Below are 19960 nucleotides of genomic sequence, written 5' to 3'. Positions count from 1 at the left end.
AGAAGTGACAAATTTGAAAGTCTTAAATAATTCATATAGAGAATATACCTTAGACATTTTCTATATAAGTGTGCTTTTTCCTAAAAACAAAAAAATCCCCCAAACCAAACCCTTTTTTTGCTGTTTTTCTTTAAGTCTTTTTTCTGTAAGTATGAAATAGGGCTACACCCCACTGTAATTCTTCATTGCCCTACTAAGCAGTAGAATAGTCTTTCTAATTCACATTGCTCATGACAGTCTTATTTGATGTTGCTTTATTAAGTTTGTAATTAAAACAGTTTGGGATTTTTGTTGGTTGTAAACTTTTGGCATAATGTGAATACCAGTCCCTTTCAAAAACAGCTTTGAGTTGCTTAATGATGCTTGTGCTGTTCCCCGCGTCTGCTTGGTTGATAACAAGGCCAGCTCCAGCATTCTGTGTAAAAGCATTTCCTACCCAATCAAAATTACCTACAAAGAAATGCAGGAATATACGATGAGTTTGTAACATTGTTTAAAAAACAAAAACAAACCCCACAAAAACACTCATCTGCCAAAGGCAATCCAGCATGATAAAGTATCATTCTCCCCAACACCTACCTAGAGATATACTAAGACATATATGGAAATCAGTTTTCTATACTGACAGGAAAAAAAAAATCTCTATCATGTACCGGAGCGTAGTGCAGATGGTTTGTGCAAATTTAACAACTCTAATCCATCACAAGCCAAAACAGGTTCTTTTATTTATTCAAAACTAACTTGTTCTTCCTTTTGTATACATTGTATTATTACCCCATTTACTTTCCTCGTCAGCCTTTTTAGTGCCAAGGATAAAAATACTTTTGGCTGTATAAACGATTTAACGTAGATGGGATGGATAGTGGTTGCTCTGTAATGCTGAGCCATACCAAGAGATCCTTTACAGGTTACCAGCTGACAGACACTATTTCAGGAAAAGAAAGCAATTTTATTGTTGTTTTATTCCAGTTACTACCCCTTTTGTTGCATGAAGTCTTAAGGTAATGAATGAGTGTTTCAAATCCTGATGATAGCAAGGCAAAGAAAGGATAACTAGATTAATGGAAAACAGATAAAATAAGCATTTCAGTTACAGCTTCAGTGAAATAAAAAGAAATAGCTATTTCAGTTTTACTTTGTACAATGTATTTTCTCCAAAATACTGGATCCTAGAGGTCATCTTTTAAAACAGAATGTCTGAACATAAATACATGAAGGTATCTGAGAACTGCATACCCTTTCTTTCGAGAGCCATTTTCAGTTACTGCAAAGGGAAATGTAAGAATTCTGAAATTGTCAAGGATTGTAAAATCAAGGTCTGATCATAAGGAACATTTCTTCATATGCTTTCAAGGAAAGGATGCATCAGGTCCTTAACCACATGCATTTGTATTCCTTTCAAATAGCTTTAATTTTTTCTTTCTTAAAAAAAAAAAAATCCTACCTAGTATTACTGTGGGATATATGCCAAGATGCAATTATCTGTATGACTTGAGAGGAGCAAAGGGGGAAAGGAGAATGGGAAGGAATAAAAGCAACTTAGCTAAGAATCCATGCTGTGTAGACACTTTAAGGTACTGAAATTGGATCTGGGTATTGGAAAGTTTTTTTAAATTAAGTAAACAGAGGATCTGGGGACTCATAAAACATTTGGGAGACCTGAGAGGATTAAGCTGTACTACTTAAAGTGAGAAAAAAGGTTTGGATAGGTAAAGAGAATAGGGTGCCAAAATACTAAAGAGAATGGAGAAGTGACTTTTTTGAAACAAAGTATTCAGTGACTGAAAATAATGAAAGGTAATTTTTGGGATTCAGTAGTAGTCCACAGAGCATCCAAGGTGACAGAAAACTTTTAATGAGATGTCTATGGTTTCTGCAAATCATAGCTATGATTTTGTGATGACAGTTTTAAAGAGAGGACACTATGTCCTGGTCCACATATTTAATTCAAGGCATGGTCTAAGAAACTGGGATATACTCAAGAACCCATCAAGGTGAGCTTTTAAGAGGAGCTCTCAGACATCTCTCTAGACTCTGTGATTCTCCATTATTCATCCATGTGAACAGAAATGCTTCTGGGTTGCAGCCTGTGTCCTCACTCATTCCCTTTATKATCCCTGGCTTTAAGCTCTTTACAGAAACTCAGGGTGAGCAGGTAGGCAACGAAAGCATGAGTTGCAGCCTATTAGAATGTTTGTTTTCTTTAGACTTTATAGAATCTCCTGAGTTACGTTTTGTTCAGTAGCAGTTTGCTGGTCCTGGAGCCCAGCTCAAGCTGATTTTTTTTAAAAGATAGTTGTTATCCATTTAATGAGCATTGACTGATAAAGAACCTTTGTTAGCTGCTGTACACAAACATATTATTTAAATATATCTTTAATCCACAATGAGATTTTTCTTATTTTTCATATCTATTAGAAATGTACCTAATGTTAAAAAATGGTGTCTGAAATGAGTCATTACAGTATACAGTTAATAAGATGACTTCAGAAGAGGAGGAGGACAGTCATTTGTCCAATATTTACCATGATGACCATAGCTTTCATAATCACATGGAAAATGGAGAATAGTCCATCTTCATTCATCCAGTTTATTCCTTCTCCCTAAAGTATACTGTGTTTGTGTTTTCAGTCTGTTTCTAAATACTGAAAACACCATGCTGCTTTTGGAGAAACTGATTAATAGGAGGAAGCGGGGAGGAAACTTATCTAAACAGTTTTTTTAATGAAAAATTTCATCTTCCTTTCAAAGCTCAGTCTTCATCCAGGTTCCTTAAGATGCAAGTCCAGTATTTTTAACTTAACAAGCATATCAGCTGTAGATTCCTAACTTACAAATCAATGTTCTTTTGGGCTTTTGGCTACAAATAAACTAGAACTTCTTGAGATACAGTTACTTACCAATGTATGCAGCTCCATCAGTCACCATATATTTGTTACGATTTAATTTGGGGAGGGAAGCATTCTTCTGTTCTTTAAGAAAGCATGCACTCTCTTCTTCAAGGTCAAAGAATTTCTRCCATAAAACAGAAAGGAATTAAGGTAATGAACAGCCATAGTTTTTCTGTCCTGCTACTCCTCATTGACAAGGAGTTAGTGCTACAGAACAGCTTGAGTTTGTAGGTGAGCATTCATTTGAATAAAACAGCATATACTTGAATTTCATACTAAATTCTCAAAGTCTGATTTTCAGTATACCTTGGCATTCTGAAGTATACAAAGTGTGTGGCTACAGCATACTAAAAGCAATACAATGCTTTATAATAAAGGCTGTGAAATGAACAAAAAATCCATTGTGTTCTGCAGGGTAAGTGCCAGAAGTGTATTTAGCTCCTTTCCTCATTCATCAAGGGACACTGGCATTTGAAGTCTGTTTCAGGATCCAGCTTGCCAACAAGCTGAATTAATACCTTTATCTTGTACATTGCATAGTTTACAATGGGAAACTTACCCTTCTCTGTAACTTTCCAAGATTAAATCTGATTTGCAGAGATCAGACTTCCTTGACAAGAGAAAAATGCATCTGTTTTACCCTAAAGGGTAAAATTTGATTGATTTTATTGAAGAACTATATGCATTTCTAATCTTAGTGCCAGACAGAAAATGAGGTTTCTGGTACAAGCTTAAGTATTATTTGTTTCATTAGGAAAACTGATAGCTACACACCCAGAGTCCAAAAACAGAAGTGGAGAATAACAGGAGAATAAAGAAGAAATTAAATATTTAGTGTTGGACTTGGAAACTTTGTGATAGAGGTGATGGTGTAGATTCCCCAGAACAAACCTAATCCATAGTGTATCGCTAATTAAGGTAACTGGCTACACAGTGCAGCTAGTCAAAAGTTGAAAAATAGTAAGAAAGCCCCCCCTCCCCCCCTTCCAAAAAAAACCCTTTAATGTACTGTTCACACCTTGAACCAGTGATACCTTCAATACAACCTTGACATAATCCTCTTAGGTATAGAGATGCCTTTCAGAATAGCCTGAATATTTTCAAAACCCAACTCTGGGTTGTTAATGAGTACCAGGAACTCCAGCTTTAGGTTTCATCACACTGGTGTTTAGTGGTCACTTCAGAACCGCATATAAATAGCGGAGGGGTGGAGGGGGTGACTGTACTACTCGTTCAAACCATCTCCTCTTAATCATCCATCTCAGTCTTTACAGTTCTTTGGTTTTCCTTGAAGAACTCTGTAAATACTGTACAGGCTTACCTCCAATTAGTATTATCAAACCTAATTAATATGGTGTATTTGCAGATAAAAGGTACAGCAGGCCAAAGGCTGTTGTTGAACCTAATGCTTTATGCTTTGGACTGTAAGTTAGGATTGCTCTCTTTCTCCTTGGAAAATACATTGGGTGAATTTTCTGTTGCCAGAGGCTGTACCAATAGTGTTTGAAAGACCTCTGCGTAAAATGCCAAGACCAGTCCAGGCTAAATGCCCACTCAGTCCTGCAGGTCTCTGCTTACAGTGATTCCAGTGTTGAACAGGATGGTTTCTGTTCTGGGGTTGATTTTTTTTCCCCAAGGTGATGAAACAGATTTTTAGGGGTGAAGTAGGTTTTTAATGCATTAGGAACAAACAATTAAAAGAGTATGTATTTCTGTGGAGAAGTGGAAGCTCTTTTATAATCTCCTTTTTTTGCATTTTACTATTCAACTTTAAACCAAGGCCTAGTCCTTTATTGTTGAGAAGGGGTAGAAGTTTAGATCACTAAGTGGAGGAAAAAAAAAAAAATCCCTAAAGCATATAGTATCCTGCCAGGTTAACTATCTGTAAAATTGACTACCTTATTCAACAGCTCAGTGGAAAATTGAGTGTAATACTGTATGGTCATGTAGTACAGTTGTAAGATCCATCACAATCTGATCTACCAGTCTCTGGCTTTCATATGCCACTGCATGCCTACTTACCTGTGCACATAGCATTTTTAACTTCCACAGTTTAATTTTTGTAATAAGTTCAGATACTAGAAAAATTATAAGGACAGGGTTTTTTGCATTAAAAACAAGCAGACCAACCCAAACTTTTTAATAGAATGACTGCTTTATACAGGCATTAGTAAAGATTTTCGTCTTCTTTAGATGAGCTCTATATTGCATATTCACATTTAACTGTGTAACTAAACTGCATGGAAAAAACTGTATCTGTAGTTAAACATTTTAAACATCACTAACAAGCAATTACAGTATTACTTTTTTTAAAAAAAGTTAGAACAAACCATCTTACAGCTATAAAAGAAAGCTTACTAGCTAGTCAGGGTTAATTTTCATAAAATATCAAAGCTGCAACTCCATGCCTGAGGAACTATTGTGCAGACATGTACCCACACAGAAGGTATGTACTTAGCAACCTAGAGATTGATCTGAATCTTTCTGAAACAGTCTTGAATGTTTGATAAAAAAGTAAAAATGCTCATGGCTTTCTCTGCACAACAAAGGAAGACAGTTAGCAGCCGTAGGGCATCCTTCAAGTGTACTGCATTAACTCTCCATCATGATTTGGAGGCTGAAGTAACCCACTGTGTGAGTAATACTAATATTGTAGGGAATGCTCTAAAGATGGTGAATGGGAAAAGTATTTAGTACCAGGAAACAAAATATAACAAGCACTCTTCCCAAGGTTATGTGATTTAGCAAAAGGTTACATATCTTGCTGCAAAAATGGTCAAACAGAGTAATGCAAACTTAAAGTTGTCACACTGAGATAGATTCAGCAGATCTGCTGAATTGAAAAAAAGATACATTAACCTTCTGTTCATATAACCTAGCAGGAGAGAAAATTTTAAATTCAGGCAGGTAAAGATAGGTGGCTTGAAAATGTAATGTGTTCTCCAGCTGTAGCAGACAAGCCATTAACTCCTTGACAATACAGGTAAGAGGGAAACCCATCTGCCCTCACAAACAGAATACACAGATGTAACTTAGATGAGCAAGTGAACTAGCATTGAGTGGCACATASTAATGTTTTCCAGCATACCTTCAGAAGAAGTACTGTGTTAGTAATACTGTACCTCTTGTTGAGATTTCATTCATCTTTTCTAACTTTTTTTTTTAGGACTTTAGATGATTAAAATTAAATTACTGCTTAGGATGAAAGGTTTCATAGTTAATTCATAACACTTTGTTTACTTGCAGGACATTTTTGTTTTGGTATTTCTGGTGTCTGAAGAATAGTGAAAGGTTCCCTAGCAGGATACACCTGCACAACCCCAAAATAGATTCAGTTGGCGCCTCAAGAACAGCATGTGCTGTGATACTTATGTCTGGTCAATGCCACTCCTTCCTGGTTTCCAGTTCTCTAAAGTTAACTTGGTTCTATTCCATACTTTCTGTGGATCCTTTAAAAGCATGCCACTTTCTCTGTTCAGCACTAAGCAACAGAGCAGGCCCCTTTTTAATTCACCTTTCAGAGTTAGACTGTACATTCTTGCACATAAGTAATATGCATTACAGAGATAAGCACGCATAACGGGGAATACTAGAATTAAGGTCCCCAGATGCATGCTTGATGAGCTCTTCATCTTGAGTTTACCCCTTAGAGTTCAGGCCTTAATTTCATGCTTACTTGTAGTTCAGCACACAGGACAGAGCTCACTGGATGAGCCGCGAGGCTGGTATGCAGTTCTCTACTTGATGTTTGGCCATGTGCTTAGAGCAGTTATTTAGTTTTCAAGCAAAGGCTTTTTTCCTCTTAAGTCTTCCCACTGGTCTTTTTTCAGAGTACTTGCATTGAATTCATGTTCTCAAAGGACAGTTTCAGTTGAATCCAATAATTATGACTCCTCAATGCTTATTTAACGTGGACTCCACAATCCATAGTAAGATGCTAAGGAATGCATAATTAAGGATTAATCTCTTTCTGACTGGCTTCAGTGCTGTTAATTGCTCAGTGTTGCCAGACATTTTTGTGGCAAAAGAGGAAAACCTGCTTCTAGATAGAAGAAATGCATTAAAATTAGACTGTCTCAACTAGGAGATCGCATCTTGCCATCCCCTGCCTTTCTGATCTCTACAACTGAGTGAAAATTGAGAGAAATGGTGGTTGGCTGCAGGTTTTGATCATGACACTGCCAGGCATAACTAGTTTGCAGGGCCCTGGTTTCTAGTTAGGCAATACCAAAACTTCCATTGGCCTGGTCAAAGACTTTTGGGGAAATCAAGAGGAGATTTCCATTCAACAGAAGCAGCTGAACAATCTTCTCCAAGATTGACAGTGTACCTTGGGCTCCTGCCTTTGGCAAAACAGCTGCAGTGTACCCTGCAGCAAGCCATGGGCACCTCCTGGAAACCAGTTAGCCAAAGTGGTCTTTCCAAGGAAAGAAACAATCACGAAAAAGCATTTCACAGGGAACAAAACCTAAATGAAAGAAAAAAATTATTAAAATACTTGTTGTAGGACTGAGATATGTTATCCCCAAGAAAATGGAAGATGGGGAAATGCCATTTCTGTCAGAACAATATTAAGGTACTAGGACAATTTAAACCGAATTGCCACCATTCAATTTCTAATTTAAGTAAAATCTTAGTGAGAATTTCTAGTTTAAGTTTCTCTTAAAATTTCAACGTTCTTGTGTATAAAAACATACAATACATGCCTGCACTTGACTGTATTTTCTGTACAGTGTTTAGTCTGACTTCATGTTTTCTCATACCCAAAGCAGAAACAAAGGGAAGAGCAGATTTTTCCATTAATTTGGAACATTTAATTTTTCTACCTTGTTAGCTGTCATCCCCCCCCGCCATGCATTTTTACCCTTTGATCCTAGCTATAACCAGATAAGCATAAAGGATATGCAAGTTAGAAAAAACAGTACTTATCTGTCATGTTTTGTGAAGTAAATGAGTGTCATGATGAAGCCTGTGCCACAGTTTCACAAATAGTAACCAGCAAACTCTGAGCCTTAAGGTGCTACTCATAACAAAACAATCTTAAGTCTGTTATTGTTTAAGGCAGTAATTTACCCAGTATGCAGAATGTCCTGCTGATGCACAGCACAGAGGTAACTGAGTTGCATCGTAAATTAAAACTGTATTAAAATCTGGGGTGTGCTATTTTTTATTACTGGAAATTGTTATATTTGTATTTCAAACTAGAGATACTCTAGCTACAATATTTATCTAGAATAGATACATAGAAATCAAAAATTTTCCTCCTAGCATTTAGTTCTTTGCAAGATAAATTCTGTCCTAAAGATTCTACCTGTTCTAAGTAGAGGAAAATGGCTACAAGTATGTAGAGCATTAGGTGTTATTTACTAAAGAGTAATTTTGAATACATAGATAGAATTCTGATGGTAAATACAGAAGGAGCTACAGGTTGCTTGAAATTGTTCAAAGTGGCTTGAGCAGTGTGAGCAACATGAATTACCAACCTTTTTGCTGCTTCTCACCTAACAAACTTGTAACAGTGTATTTCATAAAAAAATCCCTATTTCTTGATATGCATAAATACCACTTAGTGTAACACAAGCAGTATTAGTACTTGTTTTATTTAAATTATCAAATTTAAAAAGTCAAAATAATTTAGCAGATTTAGCAATTTAAGAAAATTTTCTCCACAAAAAAAAAGAAATTGGTACAAGATGATTGTAAGTTCCAGCATCCCTCAATTCCTAAGAATATATCAGATTTTAAATAGCACTTGCCATGCACTCTGTTCTCTAATGCAAGCATGACATATATGGTATTTCTCACTTTCCTGTACTGCATGTATAATGTGGTTGCATAATATTTGTTCATAATTCTGAATGTAATGTTAAACCTTCCATTATTTTTTCTTGTACTTTATTAAAGGAAAAGTAGATGCTTATGGAGCTGCACAGTAAGGTTACACGAATGCAAACTAAAAAACATTTTTGTGCTGTCACACTTACTATTAGCAGCCAGTTTAAACAAGACATAACTGTGGTTCACTCTGCTAGCTTTGCCATGAAAGACCAGATGTAGTGTTCTACATGAGCTGTCCCCAACACAGACTGCCTTCTGGCATCATTTTACTTTCCTGTCTTTGTTTCTATGTCTGCTACTTCCAGGATTAAATTTAGTCCACTATGATACATATGTTATTTAATGAAATTTAAACGTTTCCATACTAACACAGAACGCTTTTCAGTTGTTGTGAAGTTTTCTTGATTTTTTGGGGGGAAGAATCTTAGATTTCAAAGCAATATGGATTATACTTACAACTTTCAAACTACAGCTGGGAACTTCAGTGCAAATAGCTTTGAGAGATGAAACAAAATTAAATGTAAGGGGATCTGTGTCTCTGGAGAAACTTATGAGAAGTCGTACTTTAATACTTCGTAAAACTAAAGCTTCTCTTATCTTCCCATCTAAATATGGCCAGTATCTGTGGAGAGAGAATACAGTATATTCAGAGGTCTTTAAAAAAAAAAWTTTTTTTTATACAGACAAACTTAGATATCACAGAGAAAACTATAAAAAAATTTGAATTGCATTTTCCAGCAATTTAAGGAATGCGGTTCTCACTTGAAGGGGTTCTGACTGAACTGATCTGCCAGAATCCTTTATGTCATTCTGCCCTGCACCAAACCTGTCACCATGGGGGCAGTGAAGATGGCTGCGCACATCTTCTATTTCTGTAGGTGAGAGCTGCCCCTTGCACAAAATACATGTTCCTTGTCTCCCCATGGCCAGGAGAGTTATTCCTGTGTCACTGCCTTTAGGTGGAGCAGTGGAGCTCTTGGGTGTCAAAGAAACAGAAGGAGCTACAGCTAGAGGGTGCTCCTTACCCAGCCCAGACAGGGGGACAAGAAGAATTTTTTATTAGTTATGCAAGTGAGGGAACAGGCACACGGAATCCTTCCCTGCCCTCACTTTCCCTCTGTACTGGGACCATACAGGTTGAGAACTGGAACACCTCCTGTAAGTTCCCTGCTTGGAGAAAGGAGGGCTGCTCCAGTGCAGGGTGCCCACACTATTTAGTGGGGAAAGGAGATGGGTTGTGCAAGGAGGATGCTGCCTCTCTTCCTGATGAGGACTGGAGAAACTGTTGTGAATGGGATAGTAGCTTCCATGGTGCCATTCTCACAGTCACTAGTTAGGAGCTTTTAGTTCCTGACCTTTGGGTGGGAGCAGGTCTGGACAGGAAGAATTAAAGAAAATGCATGCTTTCGTCACTCCAGCACATGTCAAGGAGTTCAGCTGAAAGAAGCTCGAGCTCTGCTATTCCAGAAAATAACTTACAGGCGAGAATTGGGAACTGACAAGATAGGGAAGCTGTGGCAGTTCCTCAACTACAAAGCCATGCTGCTAGGAAAAGTATAAGAGGATTCACATGGGGGGCTCTCCTGGATCTCCCAAATCCATATTGATTTCTGAATCCTTTAGGGATGGGAACAAAGGAAGGAGAACTACAGGAGACTGCTGTTCCGTACAGTGGCATAGATCACCTGCAACACTGTGACTCATGCTAAGATACTTTACAGCCTAAACGAGAAATGACAGGGATGCATAAGATGAAACTCTGGGGTTCCTACAAAACTATGATTCTATCAGTGTGATAAAAGCTGTATGGAATAAGTTCATTCGAAAAACTCCTGTGGAAATAAAGTATCTTATGCTTGATGTCATTCAGATAGGTTAATGAAAGGTTTAATGATAGGGTTTTTTTTGAAAAATTTGAACAAAACCCATTTCTTCATCTTTACTTAAGAAAATCTGGAAGAAAGCACATAACCAGATTTTTAGTTTGGCTTAAGAGTGCTTAATTTAGAGCACATAGATGGAATGGCAAGCTGTACTAGAAGCTCAATTCATAGCAAGTATTATCAAGAGTAGCAGGGACCACTGAATACTTACCTAGCCTTCTGAGTTGAATGGCTTTATTACGCTGTGGCTCCAGTTTTGGGTCATGAGTGCTTTTTAAAAATGTGGTCCATACATACATCATGCGTAAAAAAATATGGTTTTGTTTGTTTTTAGCAACTCTCAGTTAACCAAAATGGGAAATAAACTGTAACCTGCAGAATTTGAATTCTCATATATGTATATTTCAGTAAAATTATGACATCTCCCACATTGTGTATTAGAATTCAAAACATGTTATTTATCTTTTACACACATACACATTCTCACTCTCTCTGTCATACCAAGTATCTGTATGGTATTCATACAATGCCAGTAGCTTTGGTATCAAGGCACTGAATACAGCAGTGTAAGAAATACGATTTATATATATAGGCAGGTTCTTGTATTCCTGGGTTCCAGTCACTTGCAGATGGTCAGACTAGACAAGTTCTGATCTCCTTCGACAGACAGATCCAAACCTTAGGACCCAAAACTGGAAATGTCTTCTTAGGTCCCAATTCTGCTCCCATTTAAATCAATGGCAGAACTCTCACTGATTTCAATAAGAGCAGAATTGGGCCCCAAGAAATTTGGTCCACAGTAGTAAATAATCTCCTGTGGGTTCATTTTGTCCAGTAAACCTTATCAACAGTATGATAACATGCTTGTTCTGGACATGGACACTCACCTTTTAGCATTTGTGTCAATGACAATAGGCAAGTAGTCCATGACAGCTATGTATACAAACTGTTTTGCATCATCAATAACATTGTATATAGCTTCAATATCCAGGACTCTGTCCTTTGGGCAGAAGAGTTTAGGTGAATTCTGTGAAGGCAAAAGTTCAAATACTGCGTTTAAAATACATGGAGAGATTTCCCCCCACCCTACTTTCATTCTAGCAAGCAGTATTAGATATTTCAGTAGCAACTATTAACTGATACCTTTAACTGTCCTGCTAGAATATACAAAGTTGCAAAGGAGAGTTATTTGCTTAATTTTCCTCCATTTAGATATAATTGTGGGTGAAATGCAGAGAGCACAAACTTTAAAACATCCATTGTCATCAAAGCAGCTCTAGTTGAAAAGTTTTTGTTATGTATCAGAGAATTTTTGTTCCAAAGCGTCACAGTACTGGCTACTATTAAATGGAGGAAAATTTATGTTCTTACAACTGTGAAGCTGATCCATCACTTGCAGTCAAGAATTAAGTTTTTATTATGTCAATCTTGTTCAAAGTTCTGCGCAAAGTCACCATCTGCTAAGAGTCACTGCTGCAAGGAGATGCTGTAGATTTTCAAGAAAATTATCTTTAAAACTTATCTCCATATATAAATACCAACATACCAACTATTGAGTTGGTAAGTGATAAGTTGAGATTTTAGTTTTTCAGTTCTGTATTTAGGGATTTTAAATGGGTCAGCCAGCAAGGCAAAGTCTGGGAAGCCATGAGAAGTTACCCCTGCACCTAGCAGAGAGGCCAAGGACCTTCTGCTCTTCCTCTCGAACTGGGACAGGGAAGAGGAGGAGCCACCTGCCAGACTGCTCAAAAGCAACACAGGTCCTGGGAGCAGCAGTTGTTAAAGGCAGCTTAGCCAGAGCAGGTGCCTCTTGCTCTACCAACCCACTGCCTCCCTGCTGCTGTTTGATCTTCTCACCTTTGCTATCTGCTTGCGTTGCATCCTGACAGATAGATTAGTGTGTTTCCTTTAGGGACAGATTTTCTTTCTTTTTTTTTCCAATACAGTGCCTATCACAGTGGTGCCTTAATCACTGACTGGTGTTCTTAAGGATTTACTTTTACTGCAAATAAATAAGTTCAGAATAATAACAGAATAATTAACAGCAGTAAGATTTCAAGATCAGTATTCAAGATCCATTCCTGCACACTAGAAAAAGACCCCCAAACCCTCTTGTGTTTTTATCAGCCAGTCTGAAAGATGATGTTTTGTTGCTAAGCAACCTTATAGCCATGATTCCCAAGTATATTAAAAAAAAAGACTTTATGTATGTTGTTTTATATAGCCAGAAGATTGAAAGTGAAATATATTTTCAAACAATGAGTTTGGACTCAAGAAACAGTGTAAAATGATTTTGTTAAACATAATTTATGTCTATCATCTGAATCAGTTTTAAGAGGATACTGCACTGTGATTTTATTTGTATACTTTCTTAATATTTTCTTGGATACAAGTTTAAAGTTATAGACGGAACAGCTAAAGAATGAAAAAGTTACGCATTTTCTTTTTCAGATGAGTTTATGATAAAGATCAGTGAACCAAAGGTATTTAGAAAAAAATTTTTCTGGTAAGATTCTCACTCTTAACACTTGTGTTTGGGCATTCCACTTGTCAGCTTGAGGTACAGCTGACCCCCCTCAGCTCAATAAAGATATTTTGGTACTTTCTCGGTATTAGTATCTAATACTTGCTGTCCTGACTAAATACCCATTTGATACTTGTCTTCAACTAGCAGAAACAAGCCTACCAACATAGTCCTTCAGTACCTTGCAATGCCCCTGCTCAGTGTGGCTGTGTTGTCCCAGACCGAAAGGGAGGGAGCCGCAGGGCTGGGGGCCCAAGGAGCAGAGGAGCCAAGCTGGGCATGGGCAGCTCCCCCACCCTGGCTTCACAGACAGGGCAGTGGTGRCAACTAGTGGTGCTCCCTAGGTTGTAGCAGACTTTCTTCTTTACTTACTGCTAGTACAGAACAGTGATGCTCACACTCGGTTTCACCAACAGCCCAGCACAACTCTGTGACAGTCCTTCAGATGGGCATGCTGGTAAACAGCTGCTGAATTTTTGAGAATTTGATAGCAGGTGAGAAATTTATTGTAAAGCCTGTTTTCAGGCAGGAAGAACTGATTCTAAAGATTGAACTTTCTTTTTTCCTCTCACTCTTATCTTTTGAGATGAAAAATAGTAATAATCTTTCTCCTATCCTCATCTTTTTAGTAGAGGGAAAGAACAGCACAGAGACTGGTGCTATGCTGAAATGTAGCATATATGGTATAATGAAGAAATTAAACATGCTTCCTAACTGTGTAATATAACAGTCACTATCTCCTATGGATTCAGCCATCTCTTTCACCATATAGACAAGGCTTCTGATGATTTCAAAGTGGAGAGACTGCTGCTGATACACAGTGAATAGCGATACACAAACTCCCTGCTTTGCAAGCTGTGTAAATTCATTCTTTGCCCTGGTGAGTTCTTGCATAATGTACATTGGGAGCTAATTCAGTTCAGGAGGTTTGGACAAATTCAGTACTAGGTACCTGCCTTCAGTGAGAGCAGGCTTGCTTTTCTATTGCATCAGAACAGTATCAAAACAAGTAGAGGTGGTTCAATTTCATTCAAGTCCATTTCTCAAGCTTTACATTCGTATAGTTCATCTATATAAACTGCATTCTTTTTTCCTGATGATAACCTAGTAACTAAACTGTCTGTGACTACAAGTTCAGGGACCTCCTGGAGTTAGACTTAGCTGATCTGAGGTTTTGAGTACCAGTAACTCCTTTCTTTTGTTTTCGAAAGTGGAACTACAAGACAAGAGGCCTTTGTCCCAGCCCAGAAAAGAAGAAAACAAATCACAAAGAGGAAGTGAACACTCTGAAAACACTGCAGAAGAGCAGTTTTTGTAGAGACCCTCTCCACTGGTCTTTGTCTCGGCTCCCATATCCCTTATGTTAGCCTTGCCAAGCCTTCGTTGCTGTGTGACCTGCAGGTTGGGCTTTCAGCAGGATTTCTCCATTTCTTACAGGTTGCTTGGAAGGGGGTAGGAGTTTGCATACTGCTTTTAAGAAGGGCAGCTACTTTGGGTGGAATTCATTTTACAGCTCTTTAGCTAACTGTCCAAAAATTGGTTTTCTAATTTAAGCTAGTCCTTACAGCTCTCTCCAGAATCAATGGAAATATATATGTCTCTTCAGAAGGCTATTAATCCTGGCTGTCTTAGGCACTTTCAGATTTTCATTCATTTCATTCTAAAATAGCCATCCCTCTCCACTGACTGTACGGGCTGAACAACCTGGACATCTGAACTTTGTGTGGCTCACGACAGGTCAGGTAAACCCTGCCCCATATAACCACTCATCTGCACCAACATACTGTGCTCGAGGCTCCTGTAACTTAATAGTATGCTACATGCCTTGTGTTATTTTAGGCTTAACTAGCTATAAAGCAATGGTTTGTTGCCCCTTGTATTATGCAGAATGGTAAATAAAGCTTTATCTCCTTCATGATAGTCCTGATTTTAAATCCTTTTTTTACTTATGTAATTACCTCCAAAATGGATAATACATGTACTCCATCTTTCATCATCTCTATCACCTTGCCTGTGTACCTTTTTCCAGTTCTGCTGCATCACTGGTGAGATAGAGAACTGCACCCTTTCTTCCCATAAAAAATACAGAGACAGTGTTTCCATAGGGATATACCACAGTCTCTCATTTTTTCTTTTTCCTCGTTCTTTTTCTCATCTATATTTGTCATGCTTAATCTTAGTTGTTTAAAGTTTAGAAGTTTTAAAATATCATTTAAAAGATAAAAGCTACTATACTACAGAAGCATGAATGTGTTCAAGGGAACAGAATGAAAAGGATTAATCCTTATAAATCACTGATAAAAATACAAGTTCTGATAGCAAGCTTATTGTTTATCATTTTAGATGTCTGATAAACAATTTGTTTACTCCAAGTCATTCGCCTTATGTCCACTAGTGTAAATAAATGAGCTGCCTGAAGGGCTGCTCTATTGTTTCCTGAATGTGAGAGAAAAGTGGTGAAAATTATAGAGAAAGGAAAAAGAATGATACACAAATTAAATTTCACAGCAGCTTCAGTCCTGGCAAATTACATGCAGGTACAATATCACAGAAATCAGAATGAAAAAATGTACTGTGATTTGTTTCTTCTGCACGATAGGAAAAGACAATACATTTTTTAAACCTTTCAATTACAGACTTCCCCACAGAAGTATACCTATTGAAATGACTGTTTCCCCAGACAACAGAACGATTTGATTTTTCAGCAGTGTGAGACTTCCCATCAAGTTCCATCTTGTGTAAGTGACAACTGTAGCAGCCTTATCTCTGTACCTGAGTTTCCAGTCCCTTGCATGATTCGCAATCTTAATAGCTTCTTTGGCTAAGTACCTCGCAGTGATGTGAATCTTCCTCAGTTAGGACCAATTTAGAGAAATGCTTAAGTACAGGCTTAATTTACACCATATATGTTTGTACTAATAGTAATTTCTGTCGGTAGTCCTGTTAATTTCTAATGGGTTTATGTGTCTTCCTGAACACAGATTCTCTTAAGCAGCTTAAAAAGAAAAAGGAGGAACTTTAAAAAAAAGAGAATATAGGATATAAAAGCAAAGGTATTCAGTGTAGTAATAAACTCCCTTTTCACCAGCCAGTATCTGTCAGGGAGAACACAGCATTGTGATGGCCTTTATGCAGGGAACTATGAATATCTCTATATGAGTAAAGAGACATCTGAGTTTCTTTCATATATGCTACTAACATCTACCTAACCCACTGCTCAAGTTATTCAAAACAGACAATATTAGGAGAGTAAGCAGATGTGTTACATTTCCAGGTTCTCCAAAAAATCTCCTGTGTTAAATAAGATTCCTCCCTTCCCTCCCTCCCTCCCTGCAAACAAGACAAGATACTCTTTTCAGGACTTACCGACACAAAGGCTTCTGATTTTGTCTCGTTCAGCTGCAGTGTCAGTTTATTTTGCGTATCGTACACTCCATATAGTCTCTTAGACCAACTCGGAGGTATTTTATTCTTGTATTTTAATGAACTATACAAGGCAAATATCCTTTGTAAATCCAGGACCAGGCAGCTACAGTTGTACACGATGATGCCAAGTTCCTTCATCTGTGAAATTAAAGTTTGTATCATTAGCAGTATTTTTGCTGATGTATCTGTGGACGTATGCAGCAAGCACATAAACAGTGTCTGAAGGGTAACTTCCAAAAGTTTACCTTGTGCTCACTATCAATTACTATCAACTACAAGAACATTCTTAACAGTACTATTTTAAAGGCAAGCACATGAGCTAAATCTTCAAAGTCAGAAGTGGGCAAACCTATAACAGGGTRTATATGTTCAGTGTATTTCCTCAGAACGATGTATCCTGATAGAAGACAACACACCCTTACAGACCCAACATAGATGTGACAGCTGTTTGTCAGAAGCACCATTTTTGTTGTAGGTGTTGCCTGAGATTTACTACTCTTGGCTGGGGTGGGGTTTTAAAATCTTGTTTACAGTAGGAACATCCACTTGGCCTTGGAGGCATGAGTGCACACAGTGCTATCAGTGACAGCTTCCTACTTCAGAAGCAATTTGTGTCCAGTAAATTCTGAAAAAGTTGAAAGAAATGGACTCTCTTCTAGGAAATTACAGTATCTCTCTGCTGGAGAGGGAATATGATGYTCCAACTTCAGATAGAAAGATGGAAAAACTGGACATTTGTTAATATCAGTAGATAAATTTACTGTAGTATTAAAAACAGCATGGTCCAGTATATAGTGCACTCAGGCAGGAGACAAAAACATTCTGTTCTTAACTCTACTATTGCTGTGGTATGGTACCTCAACTAGGGTACCTCAAATTTCTAGGCCTCAGTTTCCTCACATGTAAAAATGGAGATAATGATACTCTTCTGTGAAAAGCACTTTGTAAATGCATCACTGTTCTCACATGTAAAGAATAAGAAGAAGTAGCCCAAGTAAATGTATATACTATAGTATGGTGAATGCTTTAACCTTTTATGGACACATAGTCTTACCACTGCTTTTAACTAAAAGCATGTCTCCTCACTATCTTAAACCCTAATTTGGCAGAGGTTTCCCTTATCACACATCTCAGCGCTTAAGCTGTTGATATATTTTCATTTAAAAATATATTGCCTGGATTCTGTAATTAAAGTGTATCAGCACTCACGATTCTCTCTCCCTTCCTTTAGTTTGTAATGGCTCAGGAAAACACCACTGTGGGCACAGATGCTATTGATCACTCATTATCTGCATTTACACTAGTTCAGCCATCTCCAAAAATAAAGTGAGAAGAAAATCTGTATGTATCTGTTGGAAAAAAATATGCAGGATAAATATTTAAAGGACCCATGCTGTTCTTCTGTTGGCAAGCTCTGTTGGTTGCATGTCTCAGAGGACCTAGCACAATGGAGAAAATCAGGAGCATATGAACTCTCCAGCATGCTCATCCTTTCAGTGACTCCTTAAAATCCCCTTTGATTTTTCCCCTTAGATGGGCTTTCCACAGTCAAGTGGGGTAGTTTTTGGAAGAAACACATCTTTTTTTGAAGCCCAAGGGAACACTGTTATCTTAGAGCTTGTTCCTGCACAATTCTTCCCTGACTGCGGATGAGAAGCTCTGTGCAAGAATGGGGAGAGGAAGGGAAGTGCAGGACAGAATTGAACCTTTGTTCTTGTTTCACGGTGGGTGAGAGGAAACAGCAAATCCCAATACTCCAATGGAAAATAAACTTGATAAGTGACAGTTTCCTCAAGTCCTTGAGTTGGAAATACCACATACATCAGAATACACAACCATGAACAATCTCATTCCCAAAATAATTTACAAAACTGTTTCAACCACAGGAATGTTACCTAATAATCTTAATGCCTAAATCAGAAAATTTCCGCAAGCTTGTTTAACTTAATTCAGAAAAAAGATGGAATTTCTCCATTAGTCTGCACAATCTGTAATTTGCGAATAGTTGGAAAATACTGCTTACTGCACTGCAGCCTTTCATTTTACGGATAAGCCAATAAATATGTTTCTATAATAAATTTAACTTATTCCAAGCTGTGCACAACAACCCAGTCAAACATTTTGTTTAGAATAACATTTTTTTTCCCCTGGGTGCTGATATCTTTGAGGACTCTACTATATTCAGTTTTAGGCTGTCCCTGTCCTCTATGCACTTGTTTATCTCCAAATATTTTAAACTATACATTATCTCTGTTTTCACTGTGTGCTGCCAGTGCTGTTCTCCTAAATGCCAGGCATGCCATTGTGAAGGACTTACTAATGGTATTCTGCAACATGCATCTGCATAATGTGGTTTAATCAGTTTTTCATGGCTGTTAGTAGATTCTGACATAATTACATGGTTACAATTTTCCTTTCATTTATCAGTCCTTTATTACTATTCCACTCTATCCCTTTCATTAAAAGGAAAGATAAAACAGTGTCCTGACAGCACACCAGAGCCTGCCGGGCTTGCATCTGTTAGAACAACTCACCTCTGAGGAGGAATGATCACAGTGTGTCGCTTTCCTGCCTGCAAACTAAGAGACTGCCCTTCTGTGCAAGTGCTTTCTCGTAAGGAGGAAGCCTGTGGCACTAATAACCTTTTAAGTGCAATTTTTACAGATCCCCACATAGTCTGATTGTAAAATGAAAGATTAGCTGTTGCCTGACCACCAGGCTTTCCCCATAAACAAAAGACTGCCCAGGGACCTGCCAGTTCTCCCCAGAAGCTGTTAGTACCTCCCACGGGAATAGGCAGTCTGCAGGAGCCGGCATGGTGCCCTGCAAAGTCCCGCAAAGGTCCCAGTCACCCCCATCGGACTCCAGTTGCAGACTGGAACAAAGCCATTTCCAGAGATGTATTTACAGTGCAGTAATGAATGCTGGCTTCCCATGGCAGTGTGTCTTGCAGTCGGCTTCTCTGGAGGCAAGCACTGATCAAAGCTTTTCATGCTTCTGAAGTCCTGATAAAAGCTCTCTCCTATATGCATTCTCTGGTACATGATACAGACTGGTTTCCACTCTGGGAAAACACATTTATCCTCTTTACCCAGCTGCCTATTTCCATTAAGCTTTTATGAACTTAAGTTCAAATTTGCTTGAACCTGGAAAATAGATTCAGAGTTATTGGAGGAAGGCAGACGGTGACTCACATGCTTACAATACAGACCTCATTTCCTTAGGAAACCAGGTTAGACATCACTCTGTTACCTCATTATGGTCCAGTTTAAGTATAAGTCACCTTGAAATGAAAACAATACAAACAATGCATACTTGTATGCAATAAACCATCAGCCTCCTGCTTTCTTGCAAAACAGCTCTAGTAGGTTTGGAGACCAAAAAATTTTTCTGTTTCA

The 19960-nt window shown here is 37.9% G+C and overlaps 1 protein-coding gene across 1 annotated transcript in view; it reads right to left on the bottom strand.

Moving 5' to 3' along the window:
• Nucleotides 1-214: 214 nt before the first annotated feature.
• PLD5 (phospholipase D family member 5) overlaps nucleotides 215-19960 on the bottom strand; it is a 116581-nt gene continuing 96835 nt past the window's right edge. The window contains exons 5-9 of the mRNA XM_026082128.1: nucleotides 16503-16700; nucleotides 11500-11639; nucleotides 9186-9351; nucleotides 2901-3015; nucleotides 215-450 (exon numbers count right to left, since the gene is read on the bottom strand). Of these exons, the coding sequence (XP_025937913.1) occupies nucleotides 215-450; nucleotides 2901-3015; nucleotides 9186-9351; nucleotides 11500-11639; nucleotides 16503-16700 (855 nt within the window). The remainder of the gene's footprint in view (nucleotides 451-2900; nucleotides 3016-9185; nucleotides 9352-11499; nucleotides 11640-16502; nucleotides 16701-19960) is intronic.

This window comes from Apteryx rowi, unplaced genomic scaffold (genome assembly GCF_003343035.1).
Source record: "Apteryx rowi isolate R43461 unplaced genomic scaffold, aptRow1 scaffold_568, whole genome shotgun sequence".
In the NCBI taxonomy this organism is placed as follows: domain Eukaryota; kingdom Metazoa; phylum Chordata; class Aves; order Apterygiformes; family Apterygidae; genus Apteryx; species Apteryx rowi.
The sequence above is the reverse complement of the archived record's forward strand: the minus strand, read 5'-3'. Positions and strand labels throughout refer to the sequence as shown.